The sequence below is a fragment of the Branchiostoma lanceolatum genome, chromosome 11 (assembly GCF_035083965.1).
Source record: "Branchiostoma lanceolatum isolate klBraLanc5 chromosome 11, klBraLanc5.hap2, whole genome shotgun sequence".
NCBI lineage: Eukaryota > Metazoa > Chordata > Leptocardii > Amphioxiformes > Branchiostomatidae > Branchiostoma > Branchiostoma lanceolatum.
In genome coordinates, this window is record NC_089732.1 from 5802468 (window position 1) to 5818659 (window position 16192).

The following is a 16192-nucleotide window of genomic DNA, read 5'->3' on the forward strand; positions in this document are numbered from 1 at the left end:
AATAGTCGACCTTTGGCCAGCCGAGTGTCGCTTTTTACTGGCGGGGGAGGAAAAGGCAATCACGACGGAAAACAGCAATGATTACGACCGCAGTTCCCAAGGATTGTATTCAGTGGCTCGATATTTCTTGTACCTTCAAAGGGAATTCTTTTCTTTTGGGAGCAAAGAAAACCAGATGGGAATTCAAAGCATACCGTGTATATTATAACATACAGTATTGCATACATGCATATAATATATTATGGTTCCAAAATTTCAGTGCAGAAAATGTTGTATAACTGTGAGGACAAAACCAACTTATAATGCTCCCAAAGCCATACTGTATCTACAGCACTTCTCAAAATTCAAACACAGGCATCACCAGACAAGCAGTAACTACAGGACGCTGGTATTGCAATTAAGATTTGAATGAATTCTAGCATTTTCTACATGTAAGTACGTATATTGAACTTGAAGTTGAAGATTGCAGGGTACTTTACCCAACCATGGGCCCATACATGTAGTTATTGGTACCCAGTTATAATTAACTATGGCACTCAAACGGTGGAATTTCCATAGGATATTGAAAACCACTCCAACCCCAGACTGAGAGACTCCGGAGCAATTTCAAGATCCTAGATACAAGACAATATGTCTTTTGAAGAAAGCCAATGATTGGTAGCAAAAGATATTTACTATGAAGCCATCACCAATTTGAGACTTGACGTATACATCTCATACGATATTGAAAGCACATCTGGAGGCACTGCCAGGTGTCTTCAGGGTAAGACCAGAACAGTCTAAACTTTTTAATTTTCTGGGAACTTTGGTGACTTTTTGATTGATGAGTGAGAGACCTTTACTGTACAATCATGCCTGGATACTAGCATTACAAAGGGCAGTACACCTACATTCTGTGCTACTAGTACAAAGTACCTACATATCGATCCAAGGGTAGACTACCATGGACGACTCACCCACACAATCCATTCATACAAAGCAATTTGATTAATTTGGCCTAGTTGGCTACACCCACCTATGCCTACCAAGTGGTAAGTGTCCAATTACACCTACATAGAATACAATGGCTGTGCATGTCTCAAAGGGAATAGGCACCTAATCGGAAAAAAAAAAACTTGTTTGTGGAGAAAATGTGGTGAAAGCTGCTGATTTATGATAATGACACACAAGCCATTAGAGTAATTTTTCAATCGAATAATTCAAACAATTAAGGTTAAAATCCTTTCCAAACATTTTTGTATATACACTGTAGGGCGGTGCCCATCTCTGTTTCTATAGCCCTTGGGCCACACAGTTGTGCTAGCACTACAGCAGTGTAATAAACAGACATTTCATACTTAGTAGATCTACTTACAAAAAAGAATACTCTGATCTTGCTTCCAATTTCAAGCACTTAACACACTTTCTTTAATTTCCAAACCTGAAATACATGTACGAATAGTTCCCACAACAATAGGGAAAAGTCCCAGCAGTGTAACTGCATTGTGGAGATAATTGGTTTCCTTGTCCCAGTGGCACCTGAGTGATGTCATGACATGCCTGAAAGGGTTGTCAAAACAGTATCTGTGTTTGTGTTATTGTAACAGTGGGGTTCAAGCACCTCCAACTGACCAGTCTAACTGGTCTAGGCCTTTTAGCCTAGTGGTTAAGGCGTGCGGACTGGTGGGCCTGGGTTCGATCCCCGGGAGCCAGGAGTCTGTTTTTACACGCCCCTAGTGTTTCATAATTACCCCACATTTTCATCTCTTCCTTTATCAGTTTTTATGCCATGCCTGTTCATCTATCCATACAACAATTTGTTTGGCGGTTTGGGTTTACTTTTTCCATAAAGCACAAGTCCGTAGGGAGAAAGGTAATCTATTTCTCTGCATGAATCAACCTCAAAAGGTACAGGCTGAAAAAATTCCATCTGTTGCAGACCAGTTTTCATCATTGATCTCTTCCGTTGCCATCTGTCCTCTAAAGTCTAATTCCATATAGTCAATATGAATCGAATCAAAAACTTATAATTCTCTTTGAGTCGTAAATGTACAATGCATTTTCATGCATACTTCAAGTCAGCCTTGGTATAGCCAACAATGTTGTATGATACCTTGAAATTACACAAGGATTACAATAGTTTTAAGATCTCAGGCCTCTGAAATATTTAGAGTTTCCCCGTATGCGTTGTTTAATTGTCTTGCATTAATCATGCAAGTAATATTATGATTCATACTACATGTGTATTTTCATCATTTTCTGTCACCCTACAGTGAACGTGATTAGCATATAAGGAAAATAGGGAGAATATTTGCTGACAGAGGGTGCAGGTTCCTACACTAGCCTGACGAATCGCACTCCTAGTGGCCGGCCGGTCCTGTAACCTCCGGCCGAGAGCTTGTGTAAATAAAGGCTAGCTCCTACACGTACACAGGCGAAATGTGATCTTGACCGTGGAAGCGTGGACTGACTCTACTGGCTAATTATTCCCTTTTCTGCCAAATTCTATGATCCATACCCTCTGGGTAGGAGGGCCTGGTGGAGGCTACATCCAAGCTGTCAATGGTCATATCTTTAAAGATGATAATCATGTAGGTCAAATGGGAATTTTACTGTTATGGTTACATGTATGTGAGGTTTGCGGTTTGTTATGCCACTATCTCGCACTAAATCAATGATGAGTATGGGGTTAAGCATGGAAGATTATCAGCATACATATTATGTACATGTACTTTGTAAGGACACAAGTATGGGGAACAAGTATCTTCAACTTTTATCAAACAATGAGTATGGGTTTGTATAAAAATATGACAGAGACAAGAATATTGGCTTTGGGCTAGCCACTTGTACAAAAAGATATACATTATGTATTCATTTCAAACTTGATACATACAAACCCCACCAAGCTTTAAACTCACAAGAATATACAGAATCACATCACTGCAGTTTCCTACCTGAAACTGATAACTTGTCTTCAGTCGAGTCCTCTCGATTTCAATACGGCAAGCTTGAAGTTTTGAAAGCCATAACTCATTCCCACAGAGATACAGGGAAGGAATACAAAGAACGTCTGGAAGTGGGGGACGGTAGCTGCAACTTACAGGAAGTATTAACAGCTGCCGTTTGGAAGCTTGCAGATAAGAAACCCCAGAGCGAGGGCACAGGATGTGTAGCTGTAGAACCAATCTTATGGATCGCCTGCAGGTCAGGTCAGACACAAATGTCTCACAGTGTGTAGGTAACCTGGAAGTCAGATGATTAGTGCGGCTGTGTGGAGATCTTGTGGGGGCTATAGGATTTACAGGCCCAAGTAGACCAACTTGAAGTCAGGACTGTTGTGAAGTCAGGACTGGCTTCCATGGTATATCTAACATGTGGTACAACCGTACAACTACAAGTCACGAGAAAGAAGAAAGCCTACTGTATGTTAGCCTCTACCAAACCCCGCAGATGGCTGGGTAAATAGTAGAAATTGGCTAAATAGAGTGAATTGTATGCTATGGAGAAAGGGTCCAATGAGCCTGCAAGTGAAACCCTTGCAAATATTCTCCCTATACTATACCCGGCGTAGTTAGTCTGGTAGAGACAAACCGACCAGGAACTGTTGTTAACTATAGCTATGAAGTAAACAATCATTTTATAGGAGTCATGATAACAAAAACTGCCTTGACAGATTTCTGTGTCAGTGTTCTCGCCAGAATTTTTTCACAGCATAGGGGTCAGGTACAGAAGGCCAACTTTACGCGGCGCAAGCTACGAAGAATTTTGTGAAGTAAAGTTTTTCCTCTGTTACAGCCTCATTCTAAAGCCAAATATGAACTTTTTATAAGATTTATGAAGGGTCACAAGGTTCTTTCCAGAAAGAATCACCCCTATGCTGGTTGAAACACAGCATAGGGGTCCAGACCACAGCATAGGGGGTCCAAATCACAGCATAGGGGGCCCCTATGCTGAAAAGGCCTGGCGAGAACACTGTGTGTGATGAACAAACTTTTAACTCCATACAATTTGACATTCTTTAAACAGCCCTTATTCAACAACAATTCTGTAGACTTTGTATACCTTCAGGTTATTGGTCAATCAAGGCAAACCACACTGTAAATTGGCAGTGACTGCATTTGTAGTTTGAACAAGCACAGATTAAAAAATTGATTACCTTCCCAGAAAACAAATTATATGGACCAAATAGCTGACTTTTATCAAACCGAACAAAAGGCTGGCCAGCATCTGGACCCTTTAATCAAACAAAGACCTTTTCTGTACCGCAATCAATTGAATTCTGCCCTTTTGAACTTGAAGTCTGAGTAATCGTTTGTTCCCCACAGCCACCTGTTCTGCTTTTTCTGCTGACTAAGCAAGGGTAGCCGAACAAACACTTTTGGCAGTGCATTTTATAGTAAGATTTATAATTGGAATACCAGTCCTGAAGGCAGCAATCTTTTCTTTGTAAGGTTCAAGTTCTGCTGTATATGATATTGTTTAGTATTCACAATATTACATGTTTACATGTATATGCTCTGAAGTTTAAAGTGCAATGTACAATTGTCCACACTGTAGTTAAAAGAGCAAAGAAGTTATTTCTTCTATGACTGCCTAATAAGGGACAAACCACGACAGACGGAGGGATGCAAACTTGTTGTAATTTTTTCTTAAGTTAATTTATGACTTATTCTGAACTGTCTAAATTCTACCAAGTACCCTACAACTGCCGCATTAAAAAAAAAAACAGTGCAAATTCAAAGAGATCTATAAGACATGCAAAATTCAGATATACAGGAGTTAAAGAGCAGACATTTTTTAGAAGGCTTTGATAACACAGTTTTTGTTAAGCTGTCAGTCTTAGGGTACCTGGCAGAACTATGAGAATTGACGTTATAACCTCAAATACGAAATATTGCCACTATTCTTGTTATTATTAGTGATCCTTCCTGGCCCCTTCATACGCCCTCTGGCAATGCTGCCACCAATGAAAAGATGAAAAATGATTGATCCTCTGTGACCAAATGTCAGAGGATGAGTCAATGAGTCACCGGGCAATTCCGGCAACAAATAAATATTGGCGCCTGCTCGGGGGACCCACCTGAAAACGTGACTCACGTGGGGGCTGTAGGGACCCTGCACGGGCAAATTAAGGTCATCTCAGAGGTCAAGGGTGCCAATCAAAACATACGCTTACTCCCTTTCTGTCAATCATCTCAAGCACTGTACACTCCTGCTGTGAGAACATGTTTGCCTCAACAGTCATGAATATATTTTTATAGCTTTCTCCATTCAGTACGGACTCAAAATTTGTAAGAGATTTTTTCAAAGGATGCTATTGCCTTTCAAGATGGAAAATTTCAACTGAAGAACATCAGTGGTCACATTATTCAGCGTAAGTAATCCTACTAACGACTTCCTGTAAACGTACTAAGCACATCTGGACATCCTGTTTATACCTTTGAACTTGACCTTGCCCAAATTCGAACAGAGGTTGTCTGGGTGCAGCTATGCCACGGGGCCTTCAGGACCTGACCTTTAGGACCTGACCTTCAAGTTCAAGATGTCATGTTGAACTGTTTATCATGGCTATGGGCACATACATGTACGTGCAGCTTGAAGGACATCTCTATAAGATAAGATATGAGCACCAAACCCAATATTTTGATGTATATGATGTCATATCTTTGTCCTTACTCTTTATCTATAATAAAAATGTCTAGTATATATTTACTACTAACAAATTAAAGCAATCTGTTTCTGTACAGCATCAACCTCATATATTCTTTGATAAAAATTACTGTATACACCTTACACAAAATACCCTGGCCAAATTTAAAGTCAAAAGTACATATATCTGTATGTAGCCATAGAAGCCAGGAAAGGCAATACTGTACATTGAAATCAATTGGACACTATCTGAATCATAAACAGTAAAACACAATCAATTTTAGCACCTATGTTTCTAATCAATGGTAGCCAGGCTTGCAATTCATCAGTCTAGTCCTTCCAATATTAATCATATCAACGACTATACTACGTGAGAAACGTTTCTCCCGATATCTACAAACCTTGATGGTGACTTAGAGTGAACCCAGCGAAGGCCCCCACCTCATTCACCTTGATCCTGAAGGCGAGACACGCCCTGAATCACAACCTTTCGGAACGGCTGACGTTCCAGGATACCCAACATTCCTTCTGTTTTCCAGGCAAATCCCCCAGCTGCTTTCTTCCAAATCCCGGCAGCAGTTTTTGGAGGCAATTAGTTGAGCTATCAAGATTGGATGTCTACTCTTGTATAACTGTTGACGTGTGAGGGTGTCTTGTTACCTGATAATGTTCTGATCTTGTTATAGCGTTACTTGAGCAGGACAAACTCAGAGGCTGTTGCAAGGATGACGACAAGGGGAGAAAATGAGGCTGTAACTTCTTACATTTTATTTACAGTACTGTACGTTTTTTCTTTCATTATTTTAGATTTGGAAGCATTTTTCTTTAATTTTCGTTATTGTACATATCTAAATAATTTTCTGCATTGTCGTAAATTTTAAGTTTCTCTTTTTTACTGAGTAAATTGTTCCAGTAAATTTTCTTGAGCAAGATTTAATTGTTAGCCCTCTTATTTTTCCCACTTTGTGGCTTTGTACGGTGACCTTTGTTAAGCATTGTGCATACTAATGTTTAGCTTCCCAAAATAATGAAACAAATTCATCATAATTCTCTGGACTTTACTTTGAATTTTTCATATTCTTGTTAGCATTCACCAAAATAATAGACACATTCATCTTTATTTCATCGTTATGTCTAACTTCTGGGCACAGTAACAGCCTACCTTATGAGGAAATCCGATCCCTCATGAAAATTGCACGTTTCCGATGACCTTAAGGTCTCATTCATGAGTTTTTCCGCCCCATAGGCTTACATGTTATAAAACGTGTTTTACATGGGCGCGTTCGTAATGAAGCTATAGGAAATGCACCGATGTCATTCATTCTCTGTTGAGCTCATCTACCCTAGATCATTTGAAAAAATTGCCAACTACCAGTTGGCATACAAGACCTTTTTATGGCAATTAAAAGCGGCACTTAGCTAGACCCCCTAAATAGGCACTTTCCAGCTGAAAGTGATCGACCGAATTACCGCCAATGTCCGGCTGTGGACGTCCGACCTCGCGCGCGGCTGCCGAACTTTACCTGTTAATTTCTTCCGTTACAAACAAGCTTTCATCAGTTTGACGCTTGATATCAGCTGGCCTAGCTATAGGCGATTTTTACACCGATATAGACACACGTACATGCAGCCGTTCATTTTTTTGGGCAACGGACTCTTTTAGGGTACCCACTCGGAGTAATACATAAATGAGACCTTAAGTATAATGTATTAAGTCAATGATGATTAAAACGGAAGAAAACTATCTTCTCCATCATCCTTGAAAGTTCGGGTGTCCTACGTCGACGCATTGGCCTTTGACACCTGTGAAAAACATGAAGCGCCCCCTAGCGGACGCGGTTCAGGAGAGAACAGATTGTGCGGCTTTTAGTGATTCTGGGCTTCAAATTACGCCAATGCTGGCCAGCAAGCGTGTTTTTGAGCTTGGCTGATATGCGATCGAGGCGTACAGGACTAGACAACGACTCAAAGTGCTGCTTTGTGCGCAGCCTGGCCGGGTAGACTCTGAAAGAACGAGGATGGAATCTGGGTACAGACACAAAGACGGCCGTCGGAATCGTCCTAAGATACACGATTAAGGCAAGATACACGAATAAGGCATGGGGGAAGGGGGGGGGGGGTGTCGCCGTCAGCCAAAGTGTATTCCATAGCCTTTAACTTGACACGGAGCTTTACGTCTGGAAGTGTATTGCAATATGCCAGCTTGCGTACGCGTTAGCTGCAGTTTACTGAGGTACGTGCGTCGTTGTGCCTGTTGACACCTAATTTTCCAACACAAAACGCAACAGAAGGAACAGAAGGATGCTCTATTTCGTGTATTTACGATCTGAAACTTTAGTCTTCTTTCAAATGGCTTCTACTTCTAGCAAAGCATAATACAATGAAAAAAACAATAAAAACGCCCCTCAGAAATGTAGACTAGTCCGTTGCCATGGCAACTTGCGGTCAGAAAATGCGGGGTGACGCCGGGTTATCGATCGTTTTGAAATTTACGCGCCAGCGCTAATCGTTGATTTTTTATGAATATTTTTCATTTTTATTTAAGGTCTCATTCATGAGTTTTTCCGCCCCATAGGCTTACATGTTATAAAACGTGTTTTACATGGGCGCGTTCGTAATGAAGCTATAGGAAATGCACCGATGTCATTCATTCTCTGTTGAGCTCATCTACCCTAGATCATTTGAAAAAATTGCCAACTACCAGTTGGCATACAAGACCTTTTTATGGCAATTAAAAGCGGCACTTAGCTAGACCCCCTAAATAGGCACTTTCCAGCTGAAAGTGATCGACCGAATTACCGCCAATGTCCGGCTGTGGACGTCCGACCTCGCGCGCGGCTGCCGAACTTTACCTGTTAATTTCTTCCGTTACAAACAAGCTTTCATCAGTTTGACGCTTGATATCAGCTGGCCTAGCTATAGGCGATTTTTACACCGATATAGACACACGTACATGCAGCCGTTCATTTTTTTGGGCAACGGACTCTTTTAGGGTACCCACTCGGAGTAATACATAAATGAGACCTTAAGCTTCTGAATGATGGATTATGAATAATGCTGAGAAAAGCAAAATGTGCTGAAGTCAATTCTTAGTGAGCAACTAATGCTAAGAGCAAGATTTCAGCAAAAATAGGATTCTTTTTCACCAATAAGGGACGGCTGCATCAACAAATAAAACTGATTGTAGGAATAAGAATAAAAATGGTCCATATATTAAGTAAAACTAAAAGAATATCATTATTTGGCTTAACAACAACCACTAAGATGCTTGGAAACCTTATTTGATGCACCTGTTTATGATAGTTAATCTTCATCTCTACATTGATATTAAAATATATCATCTATGGTCATGTTGGCACTTAATAACTAGACAATTATCATATTCAAGCTTGGAATATAAAAAATATCATCAATCCTATTTAATTCTTGGTAGAATAAAGGAATTAGAGAAGAAACTATCTATATGCAATTCACAACACGCCATGCATATATCAAGGTTATTCAAGAAGAAAATAAATACAAACAGTTATCTTCTAAGATTTCTATAAGTAACATTTAAGCTAACTCAAACCTATCTTGGGCTGTCTTAAGTCTTGAACTAGTAGAAAGTTCTAGCTGCTACTTAGCTTATACTGCTAGTTATACTTGATGTATGATATACAAAATTACTGTACACTGATATTTACTGACTTGTCCTTGGATCACACCTGGTATCGGTCAGCAACCTGCCTTCAAAATGACCTTCAAAAATCTTCCTTCATCCAAACAAAGGTCAAACGGTTCATCTTATCCCGCACAATCGATATAGCGTCCTGCCTCCACTGTCCACGGTTGGCTGACCACCACCCCTTGCGAAATTTCCCCGCAATTTGTCTGTCTGCCGTGAGACAAATGCGCAATATTCAGCATGTCAGGATGGGCCCGTTGAGATTTGGGTGGGATCTTAATGTACAGACTGAGGTGAAAACAACAAGTCTAGAGGATGGACTGGGGTGTAGGCATGAATGTATATTTTGTACAGTGTTACGTCAACGCTCATAATTCTGTCAGGTTCCCTAAAATTGCAACTTAATAAAAACAAAATAAAAGAATGGAAGGTCCATAACAGTTTGATACATAAAACGTTTTCCATCTAAACCTAAATTAAAGGGGCATTGTTACTAGTATTTCACAGAAAGGGGTACTCCTACAGCCCCCAACCTTCTGAAAGTTCTTAATTGAAAAGTCTGAAGATATTTTACCTGATGGACTTACCAAAAAATATTTTTTAAAGTCTACAATAGTGAAATACAATGAGTGATTCTTGGGCTCCAGGAGACATTCAATACAGAATCCCCGTACCTAATACAGGAAATACCATAATCATTCTTCAAACTGACAACCCTTACCATACCCCTCCTCCCAGGAGATCAATTCTGACGTCTTCATTACTTGCACTACAGTATGATGATGAAGGATCGTGTTCATATTACATAGCCACGATCATGCATTACATGGAGCAATTTTCAACATTTTGCCTCTGCATCTTTTATGAGGGAGGTTGGCTCCACGCTACCTGGGCCATCTGTCTGTCTGGCTTTGTAACATCGTCATCATCTGAAACATCCTTGTAAAATTGTGACGTCTTCAGTTTTCAAAGAAATGCATCCTCGAAGCAAACATGCATTTTTTGCACGGTTAAAAGTAACTTGTACATACCTGTACATCTATGTACATGTATACTTAATGTACCGTTGTGTTAAGTAACAATATTACTAATGTTTGTCCAAAGAATACAAGGAGAAAGAAGATTCAATGTATCATCAATGCCTTATCATAAAGTACCCCACTCATATCCTCAAGAACTATTTTACAAATACAAGGAATAATATTACTAACATTTGCTAAAAGACTAGCAAGGGGGAGACATCATCAAGTGCCACACCCATATTTTCAATGATTTACAATAGGATGGCAGTTGAAAAAGTTTCCTTCACAAAGACTTGTAAGTTGTACAGTCAAGTACAGTAAGTCAAGTTTTTCTTGTGTTGAAAGTTGAATTCTTCGTCAGAAGCAATTGAAAATGGTATAACCAGACTAACCATCCATCTTTGCTTTAACGTTCTATCCCCTTCTGGTTTTCTTTTCCTGGAAAACGCTAACCCATTTTCCTGGAAGATTCACCGACTGTCTCCACAAATAACAGGAGACTAGCACGGGACACCTGCTATCATCCCTGGTGTTTATAAGATTTTCTAGTCACGTTCCATTCCACGCTCTCCCCGACCTGATGGCTCATTTCTGTACGCCCGCATATCCACACCCATTATGGCTATTAGCAATGCACCAGAGGACCAGGTCTGACTGATGGACATAGCACCATCTGAAAGCCAATTATGCTCAGGGACTGAGGAAATGCCATTCAGGAGTCACAACCCATGCTATACCTGGAGTTTCTAAACTGTAAATCATTTGCTGTTTTAGTGTTTATTAAAAGCTGCAAGTGTTTTAGACAAATATCTAACAAGCTTTGTTTCCAAGTGTTAAAATATATTGGTGTAAATTGCGGTGAAAAGCATCACCATTTAAGGCCACTTTTCTAACTTACATTCGCAATGTCACCATTATAGTTTAAGCATTAGAACTTACAAATTACAAAATTGTACGCCTAAAAGCTCTCTAAAATAACACGGCACAAATCCTTTCTTCATCACCTGTCGAAGACATTCAACATAGTTCGCATCTGTAATTATGGTGCATTACTTGCCAATGCAGGGATCTCCCCAGAAATATATAGCAGGATGGGGGGAGGGTGCCAGGCACAGGATACGTGTGGCGAGGGGGGAGGTCTGGAGGGGGTGCACAACTCTCAAAAGGAGAGCGGATGTTGCCTTCTGCCTTTTTCAGACATAATGGAAGTTATTTTCTGCAACTTCAGCTTTACACCTGAAATTTCTAGTTTTGAGCAAAATTACAGGCTTTGCTGGGTAAAAATTGGAAAAAATACCCTAACTTTGAAAATCAACAGGATGGAGCTGGGATTAGAACAGGATGGAGGAGCGCCACTGTACCATTCTTTAGGGAGATCCCTGCAATGGACAGCTGCAGAAGGCAATAATTTACCATGGAAAGAATGTTCAGACTATTTCACAATGTTGTGCTTGTGGAATGTTTCTTTTGTTCATAACTTAGATTCCAACTTGAGGGTGATAATTGTAATACAAAATTTGTTTGAAAAAAAGAAGAAGTCTGTCATATTAGTCTGAGTCATTTGGAAACCTCTCCCCTACTCAATTATAGAGCGTACTTTCGTGAGATTACTCAGCATGCAGCTAATTGCAACAGCAGGAAGAGCTACACAAAACTGTTCCAATATACCAAAGCAAGATAGCTCCATACAATATTAAAGGAAACATGGGATACCATCTATATCATCACTATTTAGACATACACATTAAGAAACAGCCAAAATGCAGCCTGTTTCAGGGGAAAAAGGGGATTTAGATGAAAAGCAGAAAGCCTAACCACTGAAAAAATCACAGGGTGGCACTTTAATCTTCTTTTCGTACATACAACAAAGAAAAGCATGAAATCATTGTAAAGTTACTTAAGAACTGCTAAATTGTGAGTTTTCTTACCTTAACGGCCTAGCTTCTACCACCTTCGTGGTGGGACAACGTTGCCTCAAAGTGAACCGACCAGTCTTACATGTACCTGCTGGCTCCAGAGTGTTTGTTGTCTTCTATACCCCTGGGTGGATTACGTATCTGGTCCTCAATCAATAAATCCTTCCAAATGGAAGGATAGGAGGAACCCATTAGCGTGTGGCTGCCCCAGTCTGCTTTACCCTAGTTGATCGGAGCCTTGGCTGTGAGGACACGCCGCGATAAACTTACCTACCGGGGGGTACGTCTGATTACACTACGGTATTCTGCGCACACTTCTACAGCGATCGAGCCACTGGGCTGCGAAATGAGATCTCAGAGTTTGACATTGACGGAGGAAGATGCCTTCAACGGATGCATGTGTGGGACGACAACACCATCATGATGTAAGACTACATTAATGTTTCCAGACGCATTTTTCTTGGTGCGACGCCGCATAGCTAATGAGGAGTGGGCACAGGGGTGGGGAATAACGGCATTCCGCACCTGTGTGAGAGCAGGTGGTTTACGATGAGGTCAGGGCACAGGTAGTCGACCATGACCGTGATGTAATACTATATTACCCCACGCCGAGACCTTTACGTGTGCAGGGAGCACGGCTTCATCAAAATCAAACTCATTGACACATCAAATAGTCATAGGTGCAATCCAAAACAGGATATCTAACAAGATATGGAGAAATATCATATTATTAGATAAACCCTGAAGAATTACAAAGAGTAACATATAATAAGGGTAATTTGAAGAAGTTAAGGTAAGACAGTCATCCTCTATCAAGTTACATGCTAGATATACATGTAAGCTGATAGTGCAATGCAACATTCTACACCCTCTGGAACATTATTTCAGACATTTTGAAGGGTAAATTTCAAATGGATTCATTGTAAATGGTAATGTTGCGGCACAGTTGATGCCACAATTAAAATGTCGTCAAGTTTTGATTTGTCAGTTATGGGGGACGGAATGGTATCAAAGTACCAACCACTTGTACATGTAACATAAGTAATACTGCCTTAAAATTCCTAGCAAACAAAAGAGCCCCCATGCACATTGGCCTGATATTGCAGTTGGTCAGTATAACCTGTCTACCAAAGGGCCCTCTAAAACATCAGAAATATGCTGTACGTATTTACAGTTATCTATCTGATTTTCAGTGCTGACCCAGCTTTATATTTTACTTCTACGATTTGACAAAGACAGGCAATCAGGCATATTTTCGTCATTCAAGGTGGTGAACTAAAATTTGGTATTACAGTACCATCATATGAATTTGTTTATCTGCAATGCACGTTAAACCTGCAAGGTGGCATTTCTGTTCATACCACCAAAATATTGGTGGCAACAAAATCACAACGACTAAACGTGAGAACTATGGCATTGATTTGGATAAAAAGAAGGAATGGCAAAACTTGAACTAATGGTTTGAATAAATCCAAAATTATTTCAGACGGCTGACAGCAAAAGAAAAATGTAGGATGACGGACAATATTCACGAAAAATAAACGATACCAAATGTTTCATTAATGCAAAATCCAAAGCTTTGAGATTGGAAGATATGATGCATTAAATATATTTCTCAAAAGCTTCAGATTTCTGTTCTAATCTTCCCATGCGTCTTACAGCTTCTAAAATTACTGGCCTATCTCCACCCAAGTGCAAAATTAACGTTTCAGTCTCCCCGCGAGCTACCTGAACTAAACCTGTTTTATAGTCTATTCACAACACGACATGCCTAGAGGGTCTAAGCCCATGGAGCCTGCCTCATAAAATTTAAAGGAGATATCGGCGTTTAGGTGATAAAAACTAATAGCAAACAAAGGGGTCAATATTTACGACTATCACCTTCATAAAGAAGAGCGAATTTTTACACTTTCGCTTTCATTTTATGAGTTTTAACGCCGGCTTTATTACTGTGTGGCGTAAAATCTTCTACATGTAGCTTCCCTTCAGTTGGTCTGTCATAATGGCGCATAGTATTGATACACTATTGCAGGTGGGATGCATAGGAGCTTGAATGCAATATAAAGAAATACATGTATCAAAATAGCAGTTACTCAAGCAACTGGATATAATTTTGGATTAATATTGATAAAGATTAACATACAATCATAATCATAGTACATAACATATAATCATAATCATATCATTTCAAATTCTTATAAATGGTAGATTAAGATATTGAATTCCTTGAACTGCTTTTACTAGGAAGCAAACTTTAAAAACAAATCGGCCTTAAAACTAGAATTAACCTTGCTTTACATATTGAAGTTATAACCCATGCATTCATTACAAGTACTGTAAATGCATTTAAGTTTGCATGGTTTTTATTTCGTGCTAAGGGAAAAATGGAGTGTTTGTGGTGGTATTAAGTTCGCGGCAGTGCTGCAGTGTAGTCCCATACTGCTACAGTATTGGACAAGAGTGTTCACAGTGGTTTTAAGTTCTCGGTGAAACAGTTGCTGCGAAAACCGCGAACATAAAACCACCGCAAACATTTCTGCATTTACAGTATTATGCCAAAAGGCTTCCTTTAAATAGCAAGGGGAGGGTTGATCACAAAAATGAGGTCAAGAAGTTTACATTTGATAAAACTGAATTCAATTATAGCAGTACCAGACACTAAATGTATAACATGTAACGATAACAGGTACATATCAGCACAAACCAAATAAAGTCATGTTGATTTATATGCATTTGGTCATGACCCTCTAAACATACTGTCTCTTTGAACTTGAGGGACAGCTGAAGTCTGCATACATTCACTACTGTATTAATATTATGCAAAGCACATGTCTAAATCTAAATCCTTTTTCTACACAAACTGTGATCTATACATAAGCCACATCACTACATCTGATCAGTTATATTGAAGTTTAGATGCATATGTTAGATTCCTATTCTAAAGACTGAGTAAAATATGACTTTATGATTATGTTAAAACAACAGCCTTTCTGTCAATGCTGATGTCTCATATATGATATAAAGACTGATAAAAATATTGTAAACATTATCATTGTTAACTGACAAAAACAAGAAAAACAACAACGGTTCCTGTTATTTGGTCCACTTATTCTTGTAAAACAAAAGAAATCTTTCTGAACCCCACCCTAAAAACTTCAACCGTTTACCACAGGATTGTTACAACCATGCTAGACATGAAATTGAATTTCTCAGTAAAAACAAGCACGTACCTTGTCTGCCCCATCCTTCTTCCCCCTCAGGGCCCTGTGTAACAAGGCCCCAAGGAGGGAAATAGAGGCTAACGCTATCAACATCTATATCCTCATCAGTTAGAACAGTGTATGTACATGTACGTGACAGATAAACTGACACTATAGCCCCACAACATACTGGTGACCGTGGCTGCTAATTATAGCACAGACACATACGTGTGTGTCATGCCATCTTCGGATTAAGCTAACAAGGCATGTTAGCAACACATAAATGTTCATTACATGCATATCTTAACGCACTTGGGCTGCATGACGCATTGGTGTTTCCTTTCAATCCTTTGTAGTTGTGCCATGTTGATATACAGTCATGCCAGTGCAATGGGTTTCTGTTCCAATACTTAAGTTCTTGTTTTTCAGGATAGATCAGGCATCAGATCCTTTGGAAGCACTGGTGACTGAAGCGTATGCCTTTCTCAAAGTGTTCAAAGTAATCAAAAGTAACTGCTAGTTTTAATGCTGATATACTATGCACATCAAGTTTTTGAAACTCCTTACATACTGCATACATTCACAAGCAGGGCTCAAAATACTGGGTGCACATGCACTTCTGTGCACCCGAATTAGAGCTGTGCACCAATTTGACTTTGGGTGCACTGGTACTAGTAAACCTAGATATTTGTGCACGTGTACGGTTGCATAATATGTACAGGTAATTGTATACACAAGTATAAAGCATGATCTTGACAG

At 39.7% G+C, this 16192-nt stretch overlaps 1 protein-coding gene across 10 annotated transcripts in view; it reads right to left on the reverse strand.

Moving 5' to 3' along the window:
• LOC136444752 (microtubule-associated serine/threonine-protein kinase 2-like) overlaps positions 1 to 16192 on the reverse strand; it is a 79108-nt gene that overhangs the window by 44960 nt on the left and 17956 nt on the right. Inside the window, exon 1 of one of the 10 annotated variants that reach the window (XM_066442476.1) lies at positions 15464 to 15616. The exons of the other annotated variants lie outside the window; for them this stretch is intronic. Within the exon in view, the coding sequence (XP_066298573.1) occupies positions 15464 to 15547 (84 nt within the window). The 5' untranslated portion in view covers positions 15548 to 15616. Of the gene's footprint in view, positions 1 to 15463; positions 15617 to 16192 lie in introns of those variants that run through there. 10 annotated transcript variants of the gene reach the window in all.